Source organism: Zootermopsis nevadensis, unplaced genomic scaffold, assembly GCF_977971745.1.
Source record: "Zootermopsis nevadensis isolate Lab colony 2312 unplaced genomic scaffold, Znev_1.0 Znev_ptg000013l, whole genome shotgun sequence".
Lineage (NCBI taxonomy): Eukaryota > Metazoa > Arthropoda > Insecta > Blattodea > Termopsidae > Zootermopsis > Zootermopsis nevadensis.
This window is the reverse complement of record NW_028259145.1, coordinates 13,881,049-13,899,300: the sequence shown is the minus strand read 5'-3', so window position 1 is coordinate 13,899,300 and position 18,252 is coordinate 13,881,049. Positions and strand designations below refer to the sequence as shown.

At 37.3% G+C, this 18,252-nt stretch overlaps 1 protein-coding gene across 6 annotated transcripts in view; it reads left to right on the top strand.

The window, feature by feature from the left end:
- LOC110836907 (dipeptidyl peptidase 4) overlaps positions 1-18,252 on the top strand; it is a 230,144-nt gene that overhangs the window by 91,115 nt on the left and 120,777 nt on the right. The window contains exon 1 of one of the 6 annotated variants that reach the window (XM_087348679.1): positions 7,943-8,468. The exons of the other annotated variants lie outside the window; for them this stretch is intronic. Within the exon in view, the coding sequence (XP_087204805.1) occupies positions 8,406-8,468 (63 nt within the window). The 5' untranslated portion in view covers positions 7,943-8,405. Of the gene's footprint in view, positions 1-7,942; positions 8,469-18,252 lie in introns of those variants that run through there. 6 annotated transcript variants of the gene reach the window in all.

Genomic DNA, 18,252 nt, shown 5'->3' with positions numbered 1-18,252 from the left:
AGTGGGGTATATCTGCAAGCGCTGCAGAATATAATGACTGCTGTAATATTGTTTGCCTGTGGTCACAGCAGATCCTAGTATGACGTTTCTGAACAGAAAACTGTTTGTCTGGATGGCCGGGTTTTTGGACCTTGTCCGTCATCTGTTGTTATAAAACGCACAACGTTTCGAGGACTGGATCTGCCCTCGTCTTCAGATGCAGTAAGGAGGCACCTACTGTAAGGGGTCCATTAGAATGAGCTAATACCATTCACTAGACTGCTTATTAGTCGTGTAATCTCTTATACTTTAGTATTAAACTCCCTGTCATTCATAGATAGGTTATAGAATTTATTTTATATTATTTACCCCTTAATTTCTTAAATAAAACGAAAAAAGTAGGTTTAAAAATTATTACCGATATGTGACTGTTTATAAAATGTTGAACAGTCTTATGTGATAGGTATAAAATAGTATTGAACGTATATAAACTAAGAGTTAAAGTATGATTTTCTGTGTCACAAAAATCTTTTTCTTACATTGCGAAGCTTAATTTGACTCGTACTGCGTAATCAAATAGAAGACATTTCGAACAAATGAACAGACATTTTAAGCTATAAATACTTGATAGTTGAAAAGCGTCTTAAAACGACAGAATGAACAAGATGTTAGTAAAGTGAATTAAACTTATTTGAAGTAAACGACTGAAATTATTGCCCCCGCACAAATAATCTCCAGTCATTGTGCTGGCTCCATGCTGCTGTTGCAACCAGGATTCATGCTGCACGGCAACCGCTGTAAATTTAGTTTTAAAAAAATCATGCGACTTTTTGGAGATCCCTGAATTGTATTTCCTGAACACCGAATAGCATTGACACCAACTGGTGCGTTTCGAGAAAAGGAATCTGAGTTAACTAGTTCGTTTCTGCATACCCAGCCCATACCCACGCGGTCCAAGAAGTATATGGTCTTGGAGAGCTCGAACACTGGGATTGTTGGTTCGGAATCCCACTCGAATGGTCGATGTGTGTCCGTCTTTATCTGTTCTCCCTTGTCGTGAGTATGTAGTGGCTTTGCGATGGGGTGATTCCCCGTTCTGGATTTCATAACAAATATCTGAAAGGATTCGTTATTTCAGATGTTAATGCAGAAGCGTAACAGACCAGAGGGCTCAATTCGTAAACTCCGAAGAAGAACACCAAAGTAACAGTTTGTCGTGCGCCGCGCGGTTTCCAAAACACCTCATGAATATTGCAGCCTGAAATAGGATTTGTTGCAAGATAGTGGGCGACGTAATGCGATGCAAGGAACGGGTTGCGGTTGGTTATCTCGACGAAGCTTCCCTCTTCAGCCTGTGCAGGTACTTTCTGTCGAGTAATTAAAACAAAAGACGGTAAACTTGCGTCACAGCATGATTTCTCAGAAGTCAAGAATTGCTCGCTTTGTGCAAGACAACCAGGCCCAGCCTTGCGATAATAATACATTCCCTAGTCCAGTTTCATGGAAAGAGAAGTTCTTCGAAGAATATCCCCCTAACTTTTAAACTTTGGTTTTATGTTATTAATTAGTCAAAGACACTTTTAAATGCTGGAAAAACGGAGGGGTTTTAAAAGTGTAAAGCTGCTTCTATACAAGGAAATCAGATTAAATTTGATAACTATATGTCTGACCTGTTCCATCAGAGTGAATAGCGATTATCTCCCTAAACAGCATAAATCAATTTATCTTTGTTAAGAGAGGAGCTTTATGTTTTCTTTGAGGTAAGAACTAACATTTTAAATATTATTTAAATCACTCGAGGCTTCAGATGGTAAATAGCTGAATTTTTATACGTGTCCAAGATATAATAAAATCTGTTACTTCGGATCATTAATGCTGCGTACGTTTCAGTTATATTTAATTGACAAGACTAATTATATAACTTATTGGCTGTGACAAATGACACAATGTTTGGCTGTCTCATATTAAGATACAACTTTAAAGAGGCGGACCATTGCGTATCAGACAAAATGAACTCTCTGTGTTTCTCCTTTAATAACTACGTAAAGCTGCTGGGTTTACGTGACTCCAGCATCCACTAGGACATTTCAAAAGTAGAGTCAGCAACTTCTTCATTCATCACGATTCCATTTCCTTTGCCGAAATGGTAGCACGCCCCTAAACACTACGCCACATTAAGATTGAAAGAAAGAGGGCTTTGAGACCGAGACGAAAGTTTCGTGATGAAAGGCATTATCCAAAGTAAAAAGAAGTGTTCACCCCTACCGCACTAATTTTCTTTACTTCTTTGCCAGAAATAGGTGGCTATTCTTCAGACAGGTGACATTTAGGATGTCATAAGTTTGGATTGAAATACTGAAGTAAGGATGATATTAACAGTGCACTTTTTTAAATGTATGACCTCAGAGTACATGGTGAAAATAAATGACTAGTTAAATGTTAAAGTGCCAACGAATAACGCCTGAAAATACGTATATCTGTATTAATACAAACAGTTTATTAAATATTAGGACGAGGCCTAACACGGATGAAAATTAATATTATTACCTTTTGTAGGACTTGAGGTTTTCACGGCAGTGAGTTTTAAGATGGCTTTCTGATGATAGAGGCAACAGGGAAATCTGAAACGTCGGTAAACTTCTACCAGTCTACACGGCGCAATAACCCAGAATACAGCCATCTTCAGACTCACCACCGTGAAAACCTCAAATCTTGCTTTGTTGTGTATGTATTTATGCAAGCCCACTCCAATATATAAAATATTGAAAACCATTAAGCTTCAAAACTTTGTTACGAACGAATGTGCAATGCAAACTTTTCTTTGTTTGTTTTAAGTCTTTAAATTCCTATCATTCTTTGCCAGGGTACTCTCGGTTGCAATTGGCCACAGCTCACGCACGACATTGGATCGCCCACGTTTTCCCTGTTGTTTGGTTCACTACTAAGAATTCATTAATATAATTCTTGATAATTTATTCGACTGTTCTGATTTTATAATAGTTTAATTTCTATTTTTTTATGTTTGCAAATGTGTAAGGCAAAATGTCTCCAAGAAACAAATTTGTAATCAAGCATTCACTTGCTGAAGACGGATTGTGCACAGTTTTTCGCTCGTCTTTCATTAATCACTTCTTAATTCTAGCGTAAGTTATAAATGAGTGTCATACAGTGAGCGTGACGTGCTTTCCGCTTATTCAGTTTACTTTTGGGACCCATACACGATCTGAGACGCTGTCCATGCATAAGTAACATATCTGCTTCCGTTAGAGAGCTGTCCAGAATGGTTGCCTGGCTGTCTTCTCATGGTAGTCAGCCGCAACATTTCAACTGACGTTTCAATTAGTTTAAGGCGCTGGTTCGTGAATAGGACGGGTAGCTGGACTAACTATCCTATAGCAGAACCCAAAGCCTCAGCACCAAAGAACCGCCCTTCGATACGATCCTGAACCAGTTCTATCAACCTCCGATGCTCAAAAAAGGCCTCCCAAAGATTCGTCTTAATGTTATCCTACTGTTTACTTCCGCGTCTACCAGATGGACATTTTAAGAGTTTTGTCCACCAAAATTTGAGAAGCGCCGTGTTGTCAGTATGTAGTCCATTTGGACCGACCACGAGTCTGACATGTCAGAAGCCTTGCTTCAGCCGAAATATGTTTTACGTTTTTATGGCAACCGACTTACACTACATTTATATGTATGTCAGTTCACTGAGTTAAGGTTAATGCTATAAGTATGCAGTAGTTTCTGTGTATGAACTTAAATACGTAATTATTTTTTAAAACTTCGGATCAGACATTAATTTAAGATGGCTGTTTAATGGGTTGTAGCATCGTGTAGTGTGGTTGGATTTTACCGCTGTTTCAGAAGTTCTTGCTACCTCCATCATTAGGGCGATGACCACTTAGCTCCTGTGCGTTTTGTGTTGTGTTTGAGAGTATACCATATGGGGACAGGTGCATAGAAACTATATAGTCCAAAAAATAGTCTGATTGGCGCGCAGCTGCAACTACGAGCAGCTGATCCCACTAAACTGACACAATGACATCGCTGCGCGGCTGCATGTCATGTTCTTGTGAGAGCAGAGAGATACATCCACCTGTCGTCATTCCGACAGACTCTGCGGTCTGATCTGCTGGATATTTTATCTTCCTTGCGAGCCCCCGACTAATGCCCATTAAATGGAAATCGGAAATGCTGCACCGTGTCTATAGTCCGTCTGCAAATTGCCCCGAGCCAGGCCAAGCATGCAGAGTGTGTGTGCGTGTCTATGAGCGCGCGCGTCTGTGTACTGGTGATCACACACGAGGTATCTGTTGGAACATCATTTTTCATGTCACTGACGATAATTTCTAAATTGAAAGGACGATCCATATTCTAATTTGGAATTAATATACCTCTATCAGACAATTTTTCGTACAGTTATTTTAAAATGTAACCTGTGTGACACACATGAGGGCGCTAGATTCTAGTCGGAAAACCTGAAGGGAAGACATGATTTTGGAGACCTAGACCCAGAAGCAGAGAGGTTGATGATATTAAAATTGCTCAGGGTTAAATGGGGTTTAACAATGTTGACGGTAGATACCGTTAGCAACTTTTATGAACATGGTAATGAACCTTCCGGTTTCCACAAAAGAATGCGAATTTGTTGTCCAACAGAGTGAATATTAGGTTCTCAGCAGGGGTTCTGCTTTACAGAGTTATTATTCTTTAGGGTTTATTGTGAATTTTATATCTGGGTTAACAGAAACGTGTGAATGTTGTAATCAGTGTTTATTGTAAAACCATGTTCAATCCCCTGCCGCTTGTTTATTTGTTAGGGTTTATTTATTTGTGGATTATTTAACGGCGCTGTCAGCAACTCATACTTCAAGTTTCAGCGTCTGTTGGTGGGATGATTAATAAACAGAAAATTGGAAATAATATTAAAGTAAACGGTCGTAGTCTAATTTAACGTAAAACGGTAAAGCTGTCCCACTACACGTTATGTAGGCGCTCCGGGAGAGAATAGGTATAGCTCCTACTCATTCTCAACCTCGGCACTAGATAGGGGTCCCCGGCCCGGCCGCGCTTTACTCCCGGTGAAAGTCCCCCCCCCCCTTTCTGGTATTCATTGGACAGGAGGTTGGATGGGTCTCAGAGCAAGTCTGGACGCAGAAGCTAGAAGAAAATCGCCTGTCCCTGTTAGGGATCGAACCCCAATCGTTCAGCCCGAAGTCAGTCACTATTCTGACTGACCTACCCGTCTCCTAATCTAAGGTACTGCACGTAATTCTGCAGCGGACAAATTATATAAACCTACTGTATTCTGAAATGCTTCTAAAAATCAATATCTCATCACTGCACACTGTATTTGTATACCTTGCACCCCATCTCACTCTTTGATTTTGTTATTCTATCTCACTAGCCGATCACAAGAAAACTTCAGGGCTCCATTATTGTGGTCACGCAATAGTGTTTTAAAGTAATGTTTAATTCTTAACTGCCTTCAAGCTACGCCACTCTAAAGCGCACTTCATACGTAGTTTCAGAGCGATGCTGTTTACATGCGATAGAAGAGGCGATGTCTGTCCCTCTGTTTGTTTATTCCTCCTAAGAAGTTTGTCGTACAAGAATTCACACCGCGTTCGGGGGTCCAAGCATCAAAATGCGATGCCTTACATACGAAAGAATCAATTTCTTACGTTTACTCAAAAACTAAGTAAAAAGTAATAAACAGTAGCTATCAAAAGATTATGTTTTCACGTTCATTTGCAGGTATTCAACAGATTTCGATATATTTCATCTAGCATGACACATGTCTTTCCTTTCTTCAAATTAATATCTTGTATAAATCTGTGGAAGTAGTGACAAAGATGCACTTATACAGAGCGAAGTTATAATGTATGACCCCGAACACTGGACACCAGCGTTCTTGTTCTGCCTTTCCAAAGGCGCATGTATGAGGAAGAGATCTTAGTATTTTTATCTTTTTCCTAAAGCACAGTTAGGAGATAACTTAGGCCAAGTGTTCTTTTTCTCTCCTTAGAGTAATTACTATTGTAAACTATAATGTTTAGTTGGTCTTGCTACTTAAATTTTTAGAAAAAAATTGAGAAATTTATAACATACATCTATTATAATCACTTTAACTGTTGCATAAAGCAGAGAAACATTTATATAAACTAGTTTATTTTAAATTAAATCGTGCAGAATTGTTTTCCGGATTTTTATCCATGGTCTACGCCACAGTGTTTCGAAAGAAGTTGAAAAAAGCAATTTTACACAGCACATGGCAAAGTTTGGACAAACGTTCAAACTTCGATTTAGACTTTCTTTCTCGTAATCAGTTAGAAAGTAAAATGACTGTTGTGAAGTTGGTTACCTCTCAGTTCAATAAAATGTCGACAAAGCAGTTTCCTGTTACAGGATTCAGACTGCCGTGACCACTGCTTCTTAATTAGAGTACATTATGAGTTCTGTTGGTACTGGCCGTGCAAGAACTAACCTTTAAACTCTCAACCTTAGATCTCGTAAAGCTGGCAGGTTAGACGATTTAATCAGACATGTTAGAACGCGAGAGTGCCGAAAATTTAAACAAATATTTAGAATTTTGTTTTGTAAATAAACATTATGATCATATGTATCAAATTTCAAACAATTAGAAATTAATCTCCGTTATTATATCTATCAGAATTTTTATTAAACGAAAGAAATTAAATAAGATCTTGCAGCAGAGTCCTTGATATGCTGAAAGTCTCTCAGATAATAAATGTCCCACCTTTTACAGAACTGAATGTTCTTTATCGTATTCAAAAACGCCCTCTACTGGGCAGAGTCCTGAGCCAGATGAATGTAGTCCATACTTCACCAGGATCCGTAATGTACATCTTAATATTATCCTCCCATCTCACGTAGGTCTCAAAAATGACCCCTTTCCTTCAGGTTTTTTTATCAAAAAATTTGTGTTTATTTCTCACATTTTGCATACCAAATGTTCCTACCTTATTTAATCGTCCTAATGGTATTTCCTAAATTAAGTAAATAAGGCTGAATATGTCAAGGACTGTTTCCTACAGCAGTCTTTGTTTGTTGTCCATGTGACAAGAACGTCCCGTGTAGTAAGTGTGCAATGTGGGGTAAGTCGTGTACGAGAAGGTGACTACGTCGGCCGAACAAGAAGAAAGGGGGTGTGGCAGGGGTAAGCTGGTCTGGAAGAGCTGGGGCTGTTTGGGGCTCAGAGTGCCCGTAGACAGGCGCGCCCGCTCCATGTGTTCCCTGGGAGTTTGCAGCGAACGCGCAAGCGAGAGGGATGTTTCAGTAGCGAACGAAGCAGTTGTCAAGGAAACAGCTCCCGTACGGACCGCTGGAACGCTTTCTGAAGTCTGGTTCTTACGACACGTGGCGATCGCGAGGGAACGTATGATGGTTTTGCTGTCAACACAACAATGTTTATAAATTCAGCGGAATGCGATGTCTCGCATAAAACATTTCAACAAGTAGTAATAAAACAATTTAAATTACTTCCCTCATGCGGCTGAGGACGATCTCACAGATTTCAAAAGTTTTGTTCATTAGTGATGATTGTGTCACCTTTTAATGACAGTATATTTAGTGATCATTAAATATTCTAACCCTTTTGATGTGATTATTACAAGCCTGTAGCTACAGCCAGCAGAGACATCACATTAATTATAGACACACAATTGTCCCAGACTTAGGATTCTGTAACTTTCTGCTGTATTTTTCTCTGACTGCCTTCTACTAATCTTCTGTAAAAATTCCGTCTTTATAGTTGTATGTTCTCTGTTTCTTTTTCATGCAATTAATTGCGGATTAGTGTTTTGTTTCATTTTATGTTTGGCTATTAAAGCTTCAAGTACTTTTGAATTAATAGCAACCATTATAGAATTGTATAATCCTGTTGTATTCTAGTTTGAAAATCGGATTTTACTGCTGTGAATATGATTCTATGTAAATAATTAATTACCTAATAGTATTGAAATTGAAATTGAAATATACTGGGCGGCTGATATTAAGTTTATGTTTAAAAGTATTCCAGTAAATATATGCATTAAATGAATTTAAAGGCGCCGAAATATTGGGTGGAGAGAATTTATCGGTAATTAATTCACTGTTCAGCGCACTTGGTACTGGGTTTCGCATCATTATTCGTGACGTCAGCATGCAGTATTGAAATTTGCAACTTAGAAGCACGCAGCTTGTGGTTAGTGAGGAATGATAATAATATATTAATTGAACGTGTGAAACATGATCGCTGCTAAGTGTCTGTGAAATTATTAACAAACAAGGGTTGAGTGGTAAAGCCTGGTTTTATCCAATGACAATGAGTTTTCAGTACTACAAAATTCTGATGGCGTAGGATTTAAGTCGTTTAGTGGCAGTGTTTTAATAGAATCAGGATTCGAACTACTGTTCCCAAAACAATGAACACGGTTCAGAGTGGAGGCCAAGGAGTAAGCAGCAACAAGAAGGGCCCACGGCTTGAGGTAAGGACAGTCACTACAATTCGGATTGAATGTAAGCAGCCAGCACTGTTTTCAAATTCCAATTCTATGTTATGATATTCTTGGAATGACAATGGCATTGACCCTTTAAAGCAGAGTAGTAACTATATATAACATCTGCTTTTAAAAATCACTATCGCTGCGTTTTGTACTTACTGGTTTTCAAATAATTGTCAGTGTAAACGGGGATTATTTCGATATTAAGCATTTGGTCTTTGTAATGGAGAAATGTAATGTTTTCTTTGAGGTACGGACTGGATTCTTAAATATTATGTAGACGAGCTTTGTCTTTAAAGTTTTAGTAGAATAATTATATAATTATTATATACAAGTCTGTACGTTTACTTACACAGTAATTAGTATGTGTTTAGTTTCCGCCCTTATCGTAGTCGAACGTAATAAATCAAATGTCAGGCGTGGCTAATTTACTGCATTAAAGTGTATGGTGGATAGGCCAGCTGGAAATAAGTTATAATATCGATAGGTTAGAGGGAATTTAAATGATGATATAAAGGATTCTTGAAATATACAGTTAACGTCGCTTGTCTACAGATGTCTCATTAATTTGCTTCATCTGTTATTATTTTCTTCAAGTATGAAGTTCTAAGCTATTGCTGTTTATGCCCCTAGTACAGGGGTATAGTCAATGAGTATATGAGCGTGTGGTAATTTGGAGTACGAAGAATAGCAAAATAATATCATTATTCAATCGTGAGATTAGTTGATTAGTCCATGTCGCCCAGTTGTCTTTTAAGAGTGTCTAAATCTAATGCTTCTGTTAGATGGAATTTTGAAATTTAATTCGGCAGTATTTCATTGAGTGTAAGTTCTGAAGACATTTATTTTCCGATGTAAGAAGTTATTTTTGCAAGGAACACATATTTAGTTCTTTCAAATTATTTTATTTCTTCTTTGGTCTAGAAGTGTGTAATTTTCTGTTCGACGTGAGGTGTTTATCTCGGCAGCTGATAAATTAAATAAGAGCTGTTACTTGGGACGAAAAACATATTTGTATCTTAAACATTAGATTAGATTTGTATGAGCAATAACCAAACATAAAAGTCACTGTGGCAAGCAGTGGCCCTGACTATGGAGGCAGTAAACACCTCTGAAACGTCGATCAATTTCCATGAGTACAGTGCGCATCATCCTAAAATATAGACGTCCTTGTACTCGACACCGCGAGAACCTGAAATCTCACTTGGCAAAGAATTCTATAAGAAAATATGTTATAGCAGTTTTAGTGGGTCTACTTGTACTTCGTTCCTATCGAATTTATTTTATTTCGATTAAGCAGCAACTGCAGTTTATATAAACTTCTTTTTATCTTCTATTTTAATGAAATATTCGTCAGAGCATGAGGAATTATAGTACAAACGAATTTTAGTAAAAGTTTATAAAATAATTTCAGAAGCACGCCGTAGAATGAAAATAACCCCTTAGATTACAAGCCTAAGGAATAAATGAATCTCGAGAAGATCAAAGGACAGATGGGTTCCCGAACAGCCTATTAGCCGCCAGGACAATGACGTGTTCTGAAACGTCTATAATGTTCATTTGGCTCAAAGTAACTTTTTTAATATAAATGTATCAGGTTCGAGCTAAATAACTGTCGAAATTTATGTTATTATTTTGTTACGTAACCAGAGACTCAGGTCGTAAAGTCCTTACTAATTCCGAAAGTGCACGTATGCGAGAACACGAAAGTCTGTTTTCTGTTTAAAACTCTACGATAAGAATAATTTTCTGAAAGTGTATAATCTAGATTATAGCCTGAATATCTGGCCTTTTGACACTGAAACGTTATGGAGGCTTACAGTCCACCGACAGCACGACTGAAAATTTTCTCTTCTTAGTACCTGTATACCTGACGTGAGAGTCAGCAACATGACGCTGATTCAGCAAATATATTTGCAGTCGGAGGTCGTCAAGGTTTAAAAGATGCTTTGTTTTACATTTCTTAAACGTTTTTTGATTAACCTTAATTTATATCAAAAACCAATGGTGACACACACTTATGTTCCTAATTTACTTTTAACATCAGCAACTTTGAGACGGGCGTGAATTGGACTACATTTTGCTCGAAATCACTCCGTAAACAACCTTCCATAGTTTGGACATTTTGTCACGGGATATTCGTTGTGAGTACGATACTTAAATTTAAGCTCAAAACGTAACCTAGGCTGAGTACTTCAATATCAAAATGTTATTTCGTCTTGAATATTAATGTGTCGATTTATGTTTCCATAGAGGAATTTTAAATGTATACTACTGTATCATGTCATACACTGAATGATTATCAATATTTTTTCCTTTTTTAATATGTGTTAAACCAAATTAAAGCGAAAAATATGAAGGTAAGATATTACTTCTATACATAGGCGTAGATGGGAGGATATCACTAAAATTTATCTTAAAGAAACGGGGTCAAAAGAGTAATTAAAAATATTACGAAGTATAAACCTATTCTGAGGAGAGGTATTGGTCGCCCAAAGCATTGATGCCTGATCTATGAAAAAAAAAGAGAACGGCTATCTTTGGACAGGGACTAGTGGCGGACTCTAGTTGAGGTCCCATAAGACTTGGAAAATTTCCTGGTTGTTAATAGATCATTAGCCTCTCAAGAATGACTCTGTAGACATGTAAAGTTACTGGAAGAATTCTTTTATTGTATACAATTTTAAATAATTTGAAGTGGTCCAAAGAAATCTTTTCTGTGTGAATTAATTTTTCTGATGTCAGATATTATTAATTAATTGTTCAGTTGCTACTGATGTTTGATATTAATTCTACAAAAATTAAACGTTTTCTAGCTGTACAGGCACGTATATATACAAACTAAATAATAAATCGTCTAAGTATTCAGTCTGATATAAATGTTGTATATGATCTAGGTTATTAAATCATTTCGGTAAAATTTATCTAATAAAACTGTAGTGTTAATTAATTACGTCCTCTGCGTTCTATTACAGATTTGTGTCTTTTATAAAATAGTTGGTTATGAAGGTGACTGGGCGGGGGGGCAGTAAGAACCACTGAAACGTCCATCAGTATGTATTAGTGTGCATGGTGCAACACGCGAATTAACTTCACACTCGCTGCCTTGAGAATCTGAAGTTTTACATTGTCCGTTATGTTTGGTCGATACTGACATTTGTGTTAGCTAAAGTTATGAACATTCTGGAAATTAATCCAACAATCCCGAAGTAGGGACACGGTGAATACATAGTTCATGAACAGGTAATAACTATTCCGGCAACATGTTCAAATGATGATGTCAAGAGGTACAAATATAGCACATGTTGGGAAACTTTTGTCGTTGCTGTACGAATACAACGTGACATGGATAGCAAATGGGCAATTATTTGCTGTCTCTGTGAAATCAGTGATTAAGATGACAAAAGGGAGGTCTGAGCTGTGCTGTTTTACAAGAAAATCAGACCACGTTTATGACTGGAACGTGCACTGGCATGTGATTGTACTTTACTGAATCATTAAACACAAGCGCGTGATATATCGTAATGCATGTAATTTGTACTTTTGACAAAATATTATTAAAGTGATCTAATAAGAAGTATAGCATGAATGGGACAGGGAACACGCATTTGAGAGACAATAAGTGTTTACAAAATTTTGGTTTAAGAATCTGAAGAAAAGAGACCACTTGACAGACGTAACAGTAGTTGGAAAATTAGTGCTGCGAGATAAATATTAAGGAATCACGTTATGGGGACGTGCACAGGATTAATTTGGTTCAGGATAAAAAACAATAGTGAGTTCTTGTGAATACAGTCGAGAACATTTGGGTTACATATAGACCGTAGAATTTTCAAAATATCCCATTAGTTTCGTTACTGAAACAGGAAGTTATGGGGAGATTCTACTATGCTGACTTTTTAATTGTTCCTGTTTTTATTATGGGGTTTACAGTAACTGTAAATTCATAATTATGCAATTTAGTGCTTCATTTCTATGATAATTCCCACTAGTACAGATTCTGATTGCTTTAATTAAGTAAGATATCGTCTCAATGTTTCGCAGCGTCACTGTCTTTATGGTTAAACATTTTTATATAGAACTGTGTAGGTATATTTACGGTCATGCACGGGTTTTAAAAGCTTAAATATATCTGGATATATGATGTTACTTTAACTATGTTAAAACATCGTAATTAATTGGAAAGAAAAGTATTGTTTCTGGTGACTTACTTTGTTAATAATAGAAGCACTGAGTGGATGAGACGACGACCGTTTGAACAATAGTCCTACAAGGGTTGTTCTTTGTACTCGCTAGTTTAAACAGTCTCACTTCCCTCTTTATCTTTGTCTTTACACCCTTCCCATCTTGTTAGGTGTAGTATAACTTATAATTGCATGCATGTTTTATGAACTTTGACTTTGTTTGGATGTAGTACACTTTCCCTTCAGGGCAGTACGAAGGATTCATAAGACTGGAGTGAATTTTTCCACTGTTAAATTACCATACTCTGGTACACAAGTAGGGCCAACAAGAGGTTTGTCTTGCCTACGTCTTAATCACGTAAAACTGAAGTTGGCATTACTTTCTCGCTGCTTGCTGTGTGTAACAGAGTAGCTGGCTTAATAAAATATCCAGACAGCTCTGTAAATTGGCCTACATTTCAGTGCTGTGAACATCACGTTGTACATATTTTTTAATGTAAAGAAATCCATTTAAGAAGATTTCTGTCTTCCGGGTTGTTGCGCTGTGTATGTAGTCTGGTCGATGTTTACCAATCAGGGCTATTCGTCTCCCTGATGACGGAGGCAATATGACCTCTGAAACGTTTGTTAACATCGACCAGACTACACAGCGCAACAACCCAGAAGACAGAAATCTTCATACTCATCGCCCTGATGACGGAGGCAGTATGACCTCTGAAACGTTTGTTAACATCGACCAGACTACACAGCGCAACAACCCAGAAGACAGAAATCTTCATACTCATCGCCCTGATGACGGAGGCAATATGACCTCTGAAACGTTTGTTAACATCGACCAGACTACACAGCGCAACAACCCAGAAGACAGAAATCTTCATACTCATCGCCCTGATGACGGAGGCAATATGACCTCTGAAACGTTTGTTAACATCGACCAGACTACACAGCGCAACAACCCAGAAGACAGAAATCTTCATACTCATCGCCCTGATGACGGAGGCAATATGACCTCTGAAACGTTTGTTAACATCGACCAGACTACACAGCGCAACAACCCAGAAGACAGAAATCTTCATACTCACCGCTGTGAAAACCCCAAATCTTACAGCTCCATTTAACTCTTACCTCTTTGTAAATATGATTTGTTGTCTTTAACACTATATTTTGGGTGATTAAATGTCGTATTTATTTTAAAATATTACTTAAATACGTTTCATTTGAAGTACTTAAAACTCAATAATAAACTGAGTAGTAAAATAAACTTATTCATAAAGAAGTCTCCACGAAGAACGAATAATTTTTTCGAACTTCTTGACTGTATCTACTGTTCACAAAATCGATTTCTGCTTATGCACTATCCATTTATCCACCCATCTCTCCGTTCCTCGATCCATCTGTTCGTTTATCCATCTCCCTTCAATACAACCATACAACGATCTAACCATCTTCATTTCTCTATTCATCTAGTTATCCGCACACACATTCTCATATTCTTTGACCATTCATCGTACTCAATTACAAAACCGTACAAATAATATTTATTACTTTTTTAAAGTATGCAAATATGATTATAAAATTGAATCATAAAAGTACACCTGAAGTTACACGTTAAGGTTAATACAAAATATAGGTCCCAACATAATAACAATATTTCAGGAGTTATTTTTGGACTTGCGCCTACCCGTTTACTCTGGCTGCTTTCCTCTACTGCAATATTGGAATGTGTGGCACATTGTCGTAAATATGCCATTGAAACTTGAGGAACAAGATTTTATTCAGTATCTTCTAAACGAAGCTTCGGTTTGTACCTGAACAAAATTAATTTCTGTTCTGCTTTCGTGTCACAAGATTGTGTCACATTCTGTACTAATAAGCCACGACTCATGGCAACACAGCACCTGGGTTCAGTAGAGCTTTTGTCCCGTAATGATTGCTTGTTGTCGCTGGTAGGGGATGGGGTGAAACAGTGACAACTAAAGTGGGGGGTGCGGGGTGATCATGTACAGCTCTGACAAACAAAATAATTTAGCTACTTAAATCCATCTATATAGCAGCTCTCCAGGTTGCCATCTCAGTTACTGTGTAACTGACGACGACACGTTCCCATCTCGTCGTCCGTGTGTTGCAATTAAAGTTCACCATGCCCCGACCTCGCACTGATAGTCATCAGTTTTTTCACGCTTTCAAAACCTTCCTTCATGAGTCCATTTCCTTATCTTTAGGTAATTTTACGTGAATCAGAGCTACGGTCTATTCTTACGTTACCGTGCATCACTCACAATTTTCCGTGTAATTTAATTTAACGTTCGACAGAGGAAAACCGGAAATATTGCCAGCCTCGTTAATTGCGGCTGCTTTTGAAGAACTTCGGCTTTCAGGGATAATCCGTGAAGAATGTCAACGGTTTTAAAGCGTTTCGGTAAGAATTGCAGTTGTCATATTCAGGGTAAATGTGTACTTGGAATTTCAGGAAGCCTTATATACAGCCAAGGCAGTAGATGGCGAGTTGGGTGTGGAGTGCGTCTTTGGCGGAACAGAGGAGCGGGCTGCTATCAGGTCGGGATTGAACACGTGACTGTGGAAGAGAGGTGATGAAAAAATTATTAACGACAAACTTCTTTCGTCACCCTCTGCCCTTATCACGTGATCCTCAAAGCATCAGAAGCTTTTTCCATCATCATTTTTTCTTAGCCACGTGCTTGTTCCTTATTGAATGACACTATGTACACTGGAGATGGCATCTGTATTCTTTGTCTAAACGTTGGAAGGCCTTCAACATTCGACACGGCTTATACCTAACAGACAAAGTTATACATTGAACTGCAGCCTCAAAAACAAGGAAAAATTATTCCAGTATCTTATGTCCGAAATAGGAAAGTAATTTTATTATAATTGTATGAGGAACACTGTTTTCCCAGAACCTGGCCGCGCTGTCTTTATGAAACTCTGTCGTTCTTAAGCCGTTATCATTAATATGGAAGCTGCAGGTGAATTTGGTTTGGGGATTTAAGCAAGGCGTTAGACATTTGTTAAGTCAGATTTCTGATGAAGTAATTCTCGTCAGAATAATTATAATAACTTCGTGGGAAGGTGACAGGTGACAGTCTCTCATCTAATCAAGAAATATACTGCAACCTTTCATGGAACCCAAAAGTTCGTTGTCATGTTTGAAGATCTCATTACTTCATCCTGTCCTGAGCCAGAGTCTCATTCTCTTATCATTCTTTTCACCTACTCTCAGATCTCACAAATGGTACTTCCTTTCATAGTTTCCCAGAAAAATGTGTATACGCTTCCTATCTCCTCCATGTGTGCTACATGCCCATAGGGCTAGAATACAAGAGAGTTATTTGTTTTTTTGGTCGAATGAAAATTATGTATAAATCGTTGTAATTGTGGCTAATATATATGACATGAAGATGGAATGTATGTTTGACGTTCTTACAGTAAAAAATATGAACAGCGATACGGATCAGATAGGACACCGTGTGACTGACAAATTCAATGGCATTCAATAGGTTTGTCACTCGTTACCAACCATAGAAGAGTAGTCTGCTGTTAATGTATGACATTCAGGAGTGTGAGGTAAAAAATGTATCCAATTTGTCTGTCTGAGTATCGATCAGATCGTCGTGGGAAAAATAGATTTAAGTTCTATATTTGCTACCTCTTTAATCAGAACACAACCTCATAAATAAGGGCAAATTTAATTATGTCCCTACACAACCGAATATTCTAATTAAATTACAAATAATTCCACTAATTCATAATGAAATGACAATTCAAATGCATTTTCAGTGAAGCTTATTTGTTGTACGTGTTCTAAAATCTATTGAAGGTATCATTATACTGTAATTTATTTCCTATAGCAATAACTAATACTACTTCCATATAGAGTCATTGTTAAAATGCTTGTAGTCGCTTAGCTGATCAAAAATATTTAGCATTTTATGTACCCATAAGATTCATTGCCGTATTCATAAATACTCCACCCTATTCTAATACTTAAAATGAGGCCACCACATTCTGTCATCATATTTCCTTAATACACATTTTAAAAATATTTCCAAATGGGTTTCTCTTTCAGGTCTTCCGTGTCCATCTATCCGATGCGTACTTCGCTTTTCGCCTGTCTATCCTTCCTTGATTTGAACGTCCTGATAATAATTAATGAAGTGGATGAATTACGATGTTTCTTACCAGTCCTCTGCAATTTCCTCTTCGACCAAATCTTCTCTGTTTGTTGTCATCCATTCTCAATGAATGCTCTTTAGAGACCAAGTTTCACATCCAAACAAAATCACATAAAACTATAGCTTTATTTAATATAATCACACAACATTACGTGGCTTCGAACTAATATTCCTGTTGTATGCCTTAATCACTTTATGAAATAACGGAAATTTATTAATTAAGATGATGAGTCGTATATATAGGCTTAAGTATATTTTTAAAATGTTCATTTTACCTACTTTTCTGCTAGACGTTTGAAAATACCAAAATTATTTCGTCATTGTTTGCATAAAATTATTTTATATCCCTTACAAACACATGTAATGCCACGAGCAAAAGCATGGCGTATTTGAGGCATATTGTGTCGCTGTGGGGTACACTGACGACTTGTCCCTACACATTTCACAACCGATGGACGTTTATATCGTGATGCGTGCAGTTCGTCTTGTTCTGGACCGGGCTCTGTAGAGAACATCTCGGTGGACAATTCATTTGTGACAGAAACATACAAATCCCCGCGGTTTCCATTAATCTGGCGCGGAAAGTTACATTTTGGACCTATTGCTGTACTCTGGTATATAGAATTTTGTACACAACGTTGCCATTTTTCACAATAAGTACATTTTAGTTGCAGTCAAGCAAATATGGCAGCTTAAATGACGGAGATTTGTGTGGGCTTCGAGGCACATGATATAGTCCTCTGTGAGAAATAACGTCGACAGTTAATAATGAATGTAATTATTATGATAATAATAATACTAAACACGTATTTTGTTTGACAAAATCAGGAAAGTCCATTGTAGGAAAGCGCTTAAAAGGTGACAACGTAAAAGTATACAATATAACTATATATAACACTGAAAAAGCGACTATATGTAGCCAACAAAATTAAAGAGTGTGGACAATAGAAAAATTATACGTTGGTTAATGAACAACTGATAGAATAAAATAGTAAGCGAAGTACAGTTTTTGTTTATTATGTTGCTGTTACTGCAGATTACATATAGCTGAGAGTCACATTTTTAAAATAATGGTGTAAATTGAAAGTAGAGTAGTCACTGATTAGCTTTATAGATATTCGTACATTAACAAAATTAAAAACGAAAGAGCAATTAATTTCTTCTTTAAAAAAGAGTAATGGGGCACAGAGTATCGATATTCCACGAATGATGTGCTTAAATGAACAATGCAGCTAATTTGCATTTATAATTATGTAAGGTTTGTAGCTTTCACGGTGAATGCAAAGAAGTCTTCTCGGGCTATAAACCGTGTGAGAATGAAGAAGTTTCAGAAATGTTTTCTGCCTCCATAGTCAGAGGTTGGTGTGATGAGTGACCCCAAGTCCTAGTCTC